This window comes from Ricinus communis, chromosome 8 (genome assembly GCF_019578655.1).
Source record: "Ricinus communis isolate WT05 ecotype wild-type chromosome 8, ASM1957865v1, whole genome shotgun sequence".
NCBI classification, from domain to species: Eukaryota; Viridiplantae; Streptophyta; class Magnoliopsida; order Malpighiales; family Euphorbiaceae; genus Ricinus; species Ricinus communis.
The window spans coordinates 26180189-26191935 of record NC_063263.1 but is presented as its reverse complement, the minus strand read 5'-3'; the positions used below and the strand labels follow the sequence as shown (position 1 = coordinate 26191935).

General features: G+C 35.8%; 1 protein-coding gene across 1 annotated transcript; it reads left to right on the top strand.

Moving 5' to 3' along the window:
• Nucleotides 1-3766: 3766 nt before the first annotated feature.
• LOC107260849 lies at nucleotides 3767-8345 on the top strand (the record flags this gene model as incomplete). Its single annotated transcript, XM_048378418.1, is given in 7 exon segments — nucleotides 3767-3901; nucleotides 4102-5193; nucleotides 5613-5879; nucleotides 6327-6690; nucleotides 6693-6945; nucleotides 7077-7825; nucleotides 7969-8345. Coding segments are annotated over 7 exon segments (3237 nt in total), but the record flags the coding sequence as incomplete, so codon positions are not given.
• Between the last annotated feature and the right edge of the window lie 3402 nt (nucleotides 8346-11747).

Genomic DNA, 11747 nt, shown 5'->3' with positions numbered 1-11747 from the left:
TAAATTACCGTGTTAGCTTCTGTGGACGTGTTCATCTTAGTTTGATTTTCTTCAATTAGAACACGGGATGTGTTAACGAACACGGTCTTGAACACGCCCGTGTTGATCTCCAGGAAATGCAAAAGTTGCGATTCTCAGCACTTTCTCACTCATTCTCACCTGCAAAACCAATAAGTCCTCAACTCATACACTCAACATAAATAAAACTTAACAAAAACCAACTATAAAACCTAATCAACTAAGTTCACAATGCAAGGGTAAAGTATTCAAATTGAAAAATAGAATTTGGGGTGCCTCCCAAAAGCGCTTCTTTTTAATGTGATGAGTCTTCTTAGCTGGACTCATGGTGAAAAGCAGACGGTGGGGATTGACGACCATCCATCCTTCTTCCAAGCAAATGGCTTCAAGTATCCGCTTAGAGGGATAATCGTCAATGTCCTCTTCCCGACTATCAAGCAAGCTGCTAGTATGATGGGCAAGACTCGCTCCTCGTATAATTGCACATAGTCATGATGCTCTAGGGGCTCTTCCAATTTGAAAGCTGAAGTTTCACTAATTGGAAGGATTGACGGTTGGGCAATTTCTTTAGGAACGTCCATGGTTTCCTCTAGTCCTTGTCTTGGTTCACTTGCTAGAAGAAACTCGAGCTCCTCTAAGACTTCTTCATTCGATAACTCATGCTCATCTTCCATCATCGAAGGGACTTGTGGAAAATCCACCAAAAATTCCTCTAACTGCAACTCAGTATCATCGACTGTACGTTCCTGTTGGTAGTCTTTCAGATGGATCATGTTTGCCTCTTCCTTTTCTAGTTCTATCTCCATGTTCAAGAAATCATCCTGCACAGAAGCATCATCGTCAAACATAGTAAATAAACCAGAAAAATTCTCATCTGAACGCAAAGTGACGACGCTCAAGTGTTCCTCTGATTCAGTAGTGTTTGATGGAGTTCCCAATTGCTCTTCAGCTAGTAACTTGAAGATTAAGCCTACTTGATGCTCTATGTTATTAATCGAGGCTTGTTGATCTTCAAGTATCCTCTCTGTTTGTTGGAATCTATCATCAAGACTTGTAATGAACCTCATTATCAGCTCCTCCGACACTAACTCTTCATCTTGAGTTGAAGGTGCAAGATTAGTCACGATGTGGTTGCTGAGATTCTGGTGGTTCTGGGCCATCTAAGCTCCATCCATAGGGTGAATAAGTGCTCCACTCTTGATTATAGGTGCTTCCATACGAGTCATTTGGCCAATTGCCTGTATAATTCACCTGTTCACAATTATAAGAATAAGGAGTAAAGTCACTGCACAATGGACAATCATTACTCAAATGTAAACCACAACAAAATTCACAAAAAACTTGAGATGAAAGGATAGGAGTGGAGAGTCGATCGGTAGCCCTGCAAAACGATTCCACTCGAGCTTCTAAAGATGCACGGGTATCCCAATTTTTAGCACTCTCTTGGTTCCTAATCCCATTTTCCAATGCGTCATACAAACAGTTTGATTTTAGCATTGAACCTCCTAATCATTCACTATCTGAATCATAAACTTAAACTAAATAAATATGTACAAATAAAATAAAATAAATAAACAAATAAAAAATAAAAATCATAAAATAATAAGAAAGAAAAAAAAATGGCTAAATTAACAAATAGCAAATTTCACTCTAGTTATCATATAATTCTCCGGCAATGGCGCCAAAAACTTGATGGGTGCTACTCGTCTTAGCTACAATATAAGGCAGTGTACCTATCAATGCAGTCTAGCACTAATGGCGAGTATCAAGGTCATATTCCTCGGGAAAGTGAAAGCCCAGAGTTACTCCTTTGTTCTTTGTTATATTAACCTAAAATTAGCAATAAATAATTTCTAAACTAACTAATAGCTACAAGCTAAGTCCTAAGGGAGATGCAAGAGTGATTGATAAACGAAATAATCAAGACAAGAAGACAAACCCAAAGGGAATCTAAACTAGTTGGCAATCAAACAAAATATAAAGGATCGGTGAGTCTAATTATGCTACCCGTGATTTAATCAATTCGGTTTCTCTCTCGAGATAACCGAATTCCTAAACCTAATAACCTAAAGTTGGAATCTCTTCCTAACGATTGATTCTTAAATTAGCATTAAGCTTTAATCTGCCTCTATTAAGCTTTGTTAATTCTTAATCCGGCTAGTTAATTATCCTTATGATGTGAATCAAAGTTCAAAGCTTAAAGAGATCCAAGATCCATTAATAGTATAAGAAGGCCCAATCACAAGGTCCAAATCCAAGAAGCTTCAACAAGCCATATTGGGTTTAATTAGGGACATTTGGAAAGCCCAAGAACTTCAACCCAATAAGGCATCCATGGAGGCCCAAGGAATAATATTTAACTTGTTTTTATGTTAATAAAAATTAGGGTTACATGTAGCCACCATACAAGTTAATGTGGTAATTAATACCAAGTAATGGCTATCAATGTGGGTAGTGGTTATTAAGAGCCACCATATACAAGTTAATGGGGTAATTAATACCAAGTAATGGCTATTAGTGTGGATAGTGGTTACTAAGGCCATTTAAGAGTAAAAGTAATCCTATGTGTGTGAGTCTATTTTAGTAGTGTGTGCATGGACTTGTACTCTATATAAACAAGTCCTTTTTCTCTTTCTTTTAGAGCATGATTGAATTTGATATATGAAATTTTGTTTGAGTTTTATTGTGAGGAATTTTGTCTTTAATTTCTTGCTTGAACTTTGCGCCTTATCAAGCTTTATTCTAGCTTGTGGTGTCAAAATCTAAATCTTTGTTTTCTTGTTATTTATCAAACTTTCTTGTTTGTGGCATAAGAGGAAATTCAAAGTCTATCTTAGTATCTTTATCCTTGTTGGTAAAGGGGTTAAGTAGCATCCATCTTCTTACTTCAATCTTTGAACGATCCGAATTTGTGGATTAAATTGGTAATTTCTAGTTTTCTTCTAATTCAACTTATCATAGTATTTTTGCTATTGGGGAGTTAATTGATGAAACCTACAATTCCCATCATAAGTGGTATTAGAGCATTGTCTCGAGATTGAGGTTTGCGTATCCAATACTATCTTTTAATTCTCAATATCTTGTGTTCATCTTATATTTTGCACCTTTTGCCATCTATTGTTATTGTTATTATTATTATTTTTATCTTTATTCATCTTATCTCAAGATTTTGTTTGCATATATCAAAAAAAAAATCGTCCTAAAAGAAAAAAATTGTTATCTTTGATATTCTTGTGTTAGATCTCAGATTACATAAAAAAAATTGACTCTTCATATTCCATTGAGATCTATCTTTATAATTCTATATCTTTGTGTTCTTTGATGATCTATCTTTGTTTTTCATTTCTATTAGCCTATTTGTTGCAAATTGTTCATTTCTTTAAGCCTACCTTATTATTTTCTTGTTAGCCTACCTTATTTTTTTTTCATTGATTACTACATTCTTGAAATTTTGTTTGATTGAGAAACTTAGTTCATCTAAGAAATCAAAAGGAAAATTTGAGAGGTAAAAGGCAAGAGTGTGAGATCATTAGAAAAAAGAAAAAGAAGCCAAAAATTGAGTGTAAACACAAGTGGTATACATCAATTTTGAGTGAAAACACGTGAGGGAGTGTTGTGAGATCGTTTCTTTCTATTTTCTTTTATTAAAATTTTAGGTTTTACAATCATGTCAAAAGACACAAGTTCTTCTACAAATGATCATGTGATTCAAGCTATGCAACAATAATTCGAAAGAATGTTTAGTATGATGGCGGGAGTCAATGAAAAATTAGAGAAGCATGATGGCATCCTTAACCAATTACATGGAGAGCCTAGACAAAGGAGACATCCACCAATTGACCAAGAGGACTATGAAGGAGAGGATGATTTGGATGATGATCAAGTCACCTTGTTGGGACAATGAATCAATCCTAGGAGACAAGCTAGGAGACGACATCCAAATGATGATGTTGATCGCAACCTTGGAAGCATCAAAATGAAGATTCCTTCATTCCAAGGAAGAAATGATCCAGATGTGTACCTTGAATGGGAGAGGAAAGTGGAACTCATCTTCGAATGTCATAATTATTCGGAGGAGAAAAGGTAAAACTTGCCGCTGTTGAGTTTAGTGATTATGCAATTGTTTGGTGGGATCAATTTTGCAAGGAAAGACGTAGATATGGAGAAAGACCCGTGGAGTCTTGGAGAGAAATGAAGCAAATCATGAGAAAGAGGTTTGTTCCAAGCCACTACTACAGAGAGCTTCATCAAAGATTACAAACTCTAATTCAAGGATCCATGAGTGTGGAGGAGTATCACAAAGAAATGGAGAAGGCTATGATTAGAGCAAATGTGATAGAAGATCGTGAAGCTACCATGGCAAGGTTCTTGAGAGGGCTAAACAAAGACATTGCTGATGTTGTTGATTTGCAACATTATGTGGAGATTGAAGATATGGTTAATTTGGCCATGAAAGTGGAAAGGCAATTGAAAAGAAAGAGGTATGATTCTAAACCAAATATGGGTTCTTCTTCTTCTTGGAAAACTTTTTGGGGGAAAAAGGATGATAAACCTTTTACTAAGTCAAAAGTGGAAGAAACTAAACCTAAAATTGACTTGGGTAATAAGGGAAAGGGTGAGAATCAACCAGCCCAAACTAGGGGAATCAAATGTTTTAAGTGTTTGGGTCATGGGCACATTGTTAGGGAATGTCCAAATAAGAAAGCTATGATTCTAAGGAATGGTGATATTGAGTCGGAGAGTGAGGGGGATAGTGATGATGATATGCCTTCTTTAGAAGATTGTAGTGATGTTGAATGTGCTAAGGGAGATAATCTTGTTGTTCAAAGAACATTGAGTTTGCAAAATAAACATGATGTCCATAAGGAGCAAAGGGAAAATTTGTTTCATACTCATTGTTTGATTTCTAACAAGTTGTGCAACATGATTGTGGATAGTGGAAGTTGTACCAATGTAGTAAGCACTTTGCTAGTGGAGAAATTGAAGTTGCCTACTACCAAGCACCCAAGACCATACAAGTTGCAATGGCTTAATGAAAGTGGAGTTGTAAAGGTAAATAAGCAAGTTTTAGTTTCTTTTCAAATTGGTAGATATAAGGATGAGGTGCTGTGTGATGTGTTGCCAATGTTGGCCGGACGTATGTTGTTGGGGAGACCTTGGCAATATGATAGAAGGGCTAGTCATGATGGATTCAAAAATATGTATACTTTGACTATGGATGAAAAAAGGTTTAACCTTGGACCATTAACTCCAAAACAGATTTTTGAAGACCAAATGCGATCAAGCAACAATATGAAGAAATGGGTTCTTCATTTGGGAAACTCTTTGGGAAGGGAAACCTTTGAGAGTAAAGAAAAGGTGAGATGAGTGAACCTAAAAATTCCAATTCTCTTGACCAAAATGGGAAACACAAGGTGAGAGAAAACAAGGAAGGTTCAAATGAAAGAAAAATGAGTGTTTATGCAAAAATGAGTGATGTGAAGGAAGCTATGCTTTTGAGGCAACACATGCTTGTACTTATGTACAAGGAGATTTTGCATATTTCTAATGAAATAACCAATTGTTTGCCTAGTGTTGTTGTTGATCTTTTGCAGGTTTATGAAGATTTATTTCCGGAAGAAATTCCAAATGGTTTGCCACCTAAAAGAGGCATTGAGCACCAAATTGATTTCATACCTGGAGCAAGCATTCCAAATAGACCAGCATATAGATGTAATCCGGAGGAGACTAAGGAAATCAAAAAGCAAGTGAGTGAGCTTATGGAGAAGGGTTATGTTCGTGAAAGCATGAGTCCATGTGCTGTACCCGTCTTGTTAGTGCCTAAGAAAGATGGAACTTGGAGGATGTGTGTTGATTGTCGTGCCATCAACAAAATCACGGTGAAGTATAGACATCCCATTCCTAGGCTAGATGACATGTTGGATGAATTGCATGGTTCGTATTTGTTTTCAAAAATTGATTTGAAATCTGGTTATCATCAAATTAGAATGAGAGAAGGTGATGGATGGAAAACAAGTTTTAAAACTAAACATGGTTTATATGAGTGGTTAGTAATGCCTTTTGGTTTAACTAATGCACCAAGCACTTTCATGAGATTGATGAATCATGTTTTAAGAGCATTCATAGGCAAATTTGTTGTTGTCTATTTTGATGATATCTTGGTTTATAGCAAAAATCTAGATGAGCATGTACAACATTTGACTTGTGTTTTTGATGTGCTTAGAGAAGAGAAGTTGTATGCTAATCTAAAGAAATGTTGTTTTTGCACTAATGAAATTACTTTTCTTGGATATATTGTCAATGACAAGGGTATTCATGTTGATCAAGAAAAGGTAAAAGTAATTAGAGAATGGCCAACACCCACAAGTGTAAGTGATGTAAGAAGCTTTCATGGTTTAACTAGCTTTTATAGAAGGTTCATTAAGAATTTTTCTACCATAGCTGCACCTTTAACTGAATGCATAAAAAAGAATGTTGGTTTTAAGTGGGGAATTGAACAAGATGAGGCTTTTAACTTGCTAAAAGACAAATTAAGTTCTGCACCCTTGTTATCTTTGCCAAATTTTAATCAACCTTTTGAGATTGAGTGTGATGCAAGTGGCATAGGTATTGGAGGAGTTTTGATGCAAGAAGGCAAGCCCATAGCATTCTTTAGTGAAAAGCTAAGTGGAGCAGTCTAAACTACCCTACATATGACAAGGAGTTCTATGCATTAGTGAGGGTTCTAAAGACATGGCAGCATTACCTTGGCTACAAAGAATTCATAATTCACACTGACCATGAGTCCTTGAAGTATCTCAAAGGACAAGGAAAGCTCAACAAGAGACATGCAAAATGGGTGGAATTCATTGAATCCTTTCCATACATCATTAAGTACAAGCAAGGGAAAGAAAATATGGTGGCCGATGCATTGTCAAGAAGGTATGCCTTGATCTCTAAACTTGATGCAAAATTATTAGGATTTGAATACATAAAAGATCTGTATTCTAATGATCCTGATTTTGCTAATGTTTATGGGGTATGTGAGAAAGGGGGTTTTGATAAGTTCTATAAGTTTGATGGTTTTCTTTTTCGGGAAACAAATTGTGTGTGCCACAAAGTTCTTTGAGAGAGTTACTTGTGAGAGAGGCACATAGTGGAGGTTTAATGGGACATTTTGGGATTAAGAAAACTTTGGATATGTTGGGTGACCATTTCTTTTGGCCACACATGAAAAGGGATGTTGAGAGAATTTGTGAGAAATGCATTACTTGCAAACAAGCCAAATCCAAAGCAATGCCTCATGGTTTGTATACACCTCTTCCCATACCAAATGAACCTTGGGTAGACATTTCTATGGACTTTGTTTTAGGATTACCTAGGTCCAAGGGAGGGAGAAATTCTATTTTTGTTGTTGTGGACAGGTTTAGCAAAATGGCACATTTCATTCCATGTCACAAGACAGATGATGCAACCCATTTTGCGAATCTATTCTTCAAGGAGATTGTAAGGCTGCATGGAGTGCCAAGGACCATTGTAAGTGATAGGGATGTCAAATTCCTAAGTCACTTTTGGAAGACTCTTTGGGGAAAGATGGGGACAAAGCTTTTGTATTCTACAACTTGTCATCCGCAAACGGATGGACAAACAGAGGTGGTCAATAGGACACTTGCAACACTTTTGAGGGCTCTCATCCAAAGAAATATGAAGAATTGGGAAGAATGTTTGCCACATGTGGAATTTGCTTACAATAGGAGTGTGCATGGTTCAACAAATTGCTCACCCTTTGAAGTTGTGTATGGATTCAATCCATTGACTCCATTAGATTGCTACCATTGCCATTGGACAAAGCTAATTTAGAGGGGAAACAAAAAGCTGAATTCATTAAGACTTTGCATGAGAAGGTGCATGCAAACATTGAGAAGAAAACACTCTAATATGAAAAGCAGCACAACAAAGGGAGGAAGCAAGTCATTTTTGAGCCTGGAGATTGGGTGTGGGTGCACTTGAGGAAGGAAAGATTTCCTAACCAAAGGAAATTAAAGCTTATGCCAAGAGGAGATGGTCCTTTTAGAGTGCTTCAACGCATCAACAACAATGCCTACAAGCTAGAACTTCCAAGTGAGTATGGCAATGTTAGTGCTACTTTCAATGTTAGTGACTTGTCTTTGTTTGATGTAGGTGATGAAGATGATGGAGCTAATTTGTGGACAAATCCTTTTGAAGAAAGGGGGAATGATGTGAATCCAAGTTCAAAGCTTAAAGAGATCCAAGATCCATTAATAGTACAAGAAGGCCCAATCACAAGGTCCAAATCCAAGAAGCTTCAACAAGCCATATTGGGTTTAATTAGGGACATTTGGAAAGCCCAAGAACTTCAACCCAATAAGGCATCCATGGAGGCCCAAGGAATAATATTTAACTTGTTTTTATGTTAATAAAAATTAGGGTTACATGTAGCCACCATACAAGTTAATGTGGTAATTAATACCAAGTAATGGCTATCAATGTGGGTAGTGGTTATTAAGAGCCACCATATACAAGTTAATGGGGTAATTAATACCATGTAATGGCTATTAGTGTGGATAGTGGTTACTAAGGCCATTTAAGAGTAAAAGTAATCCTATGTGTGTGAGTCCATTTTAGTAGTGTGTGCATGGACTTGTACTCTATATAAACAAGTCCTTTTTCTCTTTCTTTTAGAGCATGATTGAATTTGATATATGAAATTTTGTTTGAGTTTTATTGTGAGGAATTTTGTGTTTAATTTCTTGCTTGAACTTTGCGACTTATCAAGCTTTATTCTAGCTTGTGGTGTCAAAATCTAAATCTTTGTTTTCTTGTTATTTATCAAACTTTCTTGTTTGTGGCATAAGAGGAAATTCAAAGTCTATCTTAGTATCTTTATCCTTGTTGGTAAAGGGGTTAAGTAGCATCCATCTTCTTACTTCAATCTTTGAACGATCCGAATTTGTGGATTAAATTAGTAATTTCTAGTTTTCTTCTAATTCGACTTATCATAGTATTTTTGCTATTGGGGAGTTAATTGATGAAACCTACAATTCCCATCACCTTATCTCTAAGCGATTATTAACCAGTTCTTGCTATTCAAAATTCTAATTGCCAAACGGATTTCTCAATCTCATAAAGCAATCTAAACATCACAATTCACAATGTCTCATGAATAATGCATAATCTTATTAATACTGAAAACAAGAAGAATACAAAACCAACTCAAACAATCCAACAATATAATATCAAGCCAACATAGTAAAGAAATCCCAATGGATTTAATTAATCTAGCTAATCATGTTCATTCTCAAAATATACAAGAATTCAATTACAACAATAAGCAAAGGTAGAGAAAACCCTCCAAACTTTTTTTTAGCCTTTCAATTAAGCCCTTAACTAATTAATTTGGGCCAAATCCGAATTATTGAAAATACACAATTACAAAAATACCCCTGACCGACATATTTATTTACGAAAATACCAAACTCACAAATTTCCATTAAACCCTCACAAAAATAAAATTATACTTTTAATCCTTATTCCAAAATAAATTTCCAATTTAGTCCTAACACACAATTAAATTAAATAATCAAATTCCAACTTAAAATTTAATACTACTAATCAATTATAATACCAATTTTCTCAAAATTCTTTTATAAAAACATCCCTTACAATTTCTATCATAATTTTCCAATATATAATTTTATTTATATAAATATGCATTTGGGAAAATTTGAATAACCAAAATATAATCATTTCTCAAATAGTTTACTTGAATAAAAATAAGCTAAAATTAACTTAAATAAAAACTCACTATTAAATATATAAAAAAAAAATTCCGGGTGTTACAATGAGTATATATATAAAAGTGCGAAAAAGAGAAATATAAAATTACTAAAAGGGCTTCATTAATTGTATAATCTAGACACCCTTGGATGAGAGTAAACAGCCCCAAATCCTTTTACTCCAATTGAATCGATTCTTGTTCCTCTTGCTCGATTTGAAAATCAATCAACGAACCTTGCCCAATCTTCGATCCTTCAAGGAAATCTGATTGAAACCTTGATCCAAGTCTCCTTTTCCCTTGGTTTCAGCTCAGAAAACCCTTAGGGAGAGAAAAATTAGGGTTTTGGGACGTTCTAACCCTAGCCTCCTCTCTTTTTTTTCTCTCTTTGTTCTTTTAATTAATACCCCCTGTCGCCTCCAACACGGCCGTGTCCCTAGCCGTGTTACTCTCTGTGGCCGTGCTCCATAAGATCAGAGAAATCCATGAAGCGTTCTATGGGGCTCACGAAGCCACCAGCACTATAGCTGGAAAAGCCATTCTCTAACGTTATTTTTTGCTAACCATGCATAAGGAGGAAAAAAAGCCCGTAGAAACTTGTGCTAAGTATCAAGAGCACCATAATGTATCTTATTCGCAGGCCGCACTACAATGCCAGAGCACTAGTCCTTGGCCCTTTGCAGCTTGGGGCATGGATATCCTCGGCCCTTCCTAACTACAGTAGGTCAGAAAAAGTTTCTACTTGTAGTATAAACCACTTCCCAAAGTGGGTTGAGGCAGAAGCTATGATGACCATTAAAAAAATAAAAACAACCTACTTCTTCTGAAGAGAATCATGTGTAGATATGATATCCTATATAATATGGTGACTGACAATGGGAAGCAATTTGATAATACGAGTTCAAAGGATTCTGCACTTGATATTACATATGTTTGCATGCTTGACTTTGAGTTGTTTTTAGAGAAAATTATGTGTTTTTATATTAGAATCCCTGTTTTAGTTTCCTTTATGTCTCAGGTGTTTTTCTAGATACATCATCAAAGTTAGAGAGAAATCAGACCAAAATCGAGAAGAAATGGTCGAATCGAGCGCGTTAGACTATTCAACATGCCTTACCAACACGCCCATGCTGAGGAGCACGGTTAGGGTCAGAAGGCGTACTGAAATGCCTTACCTATAGTGAGAAGAAGCGATTTGCAACATGGTTTCTAAGAGTGACACGGACTAGGAGCATGCCCGTTCTGAGCAGCACGGCCCAAATCCAAGCCATGCTGAAGAAGGCCAGATGTACACTTTTAGATCAACACAGCATGGATCCAGGCACAGTTGGATCTCGAAACCTAATTTAAAAGAAAAGAAAAAAATAAAGAAAAAGGGAGGCTAGAGAGACGTAAAGAGAGAACTTTGGGGTATTCAAGATAAACCTTGAAAGCAACCGTCCAGATGATCAAGAAGAGAAAAATGGAGATAAATTCCACTTCAACATCATCCAGATAGTTGTTCTTGAGGATTGGTTTGAAGATTCAAAGGAAAGAAGGAGACTTTCAGCTGCAGAGATTGGATTCAGAGTTATTCAAGAGGAGATAGCATTTCCACCATTTGAGAAAATGGTGTTCATGTTCTTGTCGATTCTTGTTTACTTTATATTTGATTCTTGTATTAGTTTAATCATGAACATGTGTAACTAATCTTATTAAGCCCATTTAGGGGTGATCTTTAGCTATGCTAGGCTTCTTTTATGCTTAAGTGATTGGATTGTTGATTTAAGATTGTAGTTTTCATTCAAGTATAATACAATCTATTATTTCTTCTTCATTGTTGAATCAATTTGAGAACTCCTTTGTAATTGAGAAATTTAATTAAGTTTTGAAAACTGCTTGTGTGATTAATTGATTTGCATCTTAGAGATAAGTGTAATAACTTACTAGAATAAGAACTAGACATTCTTATTAG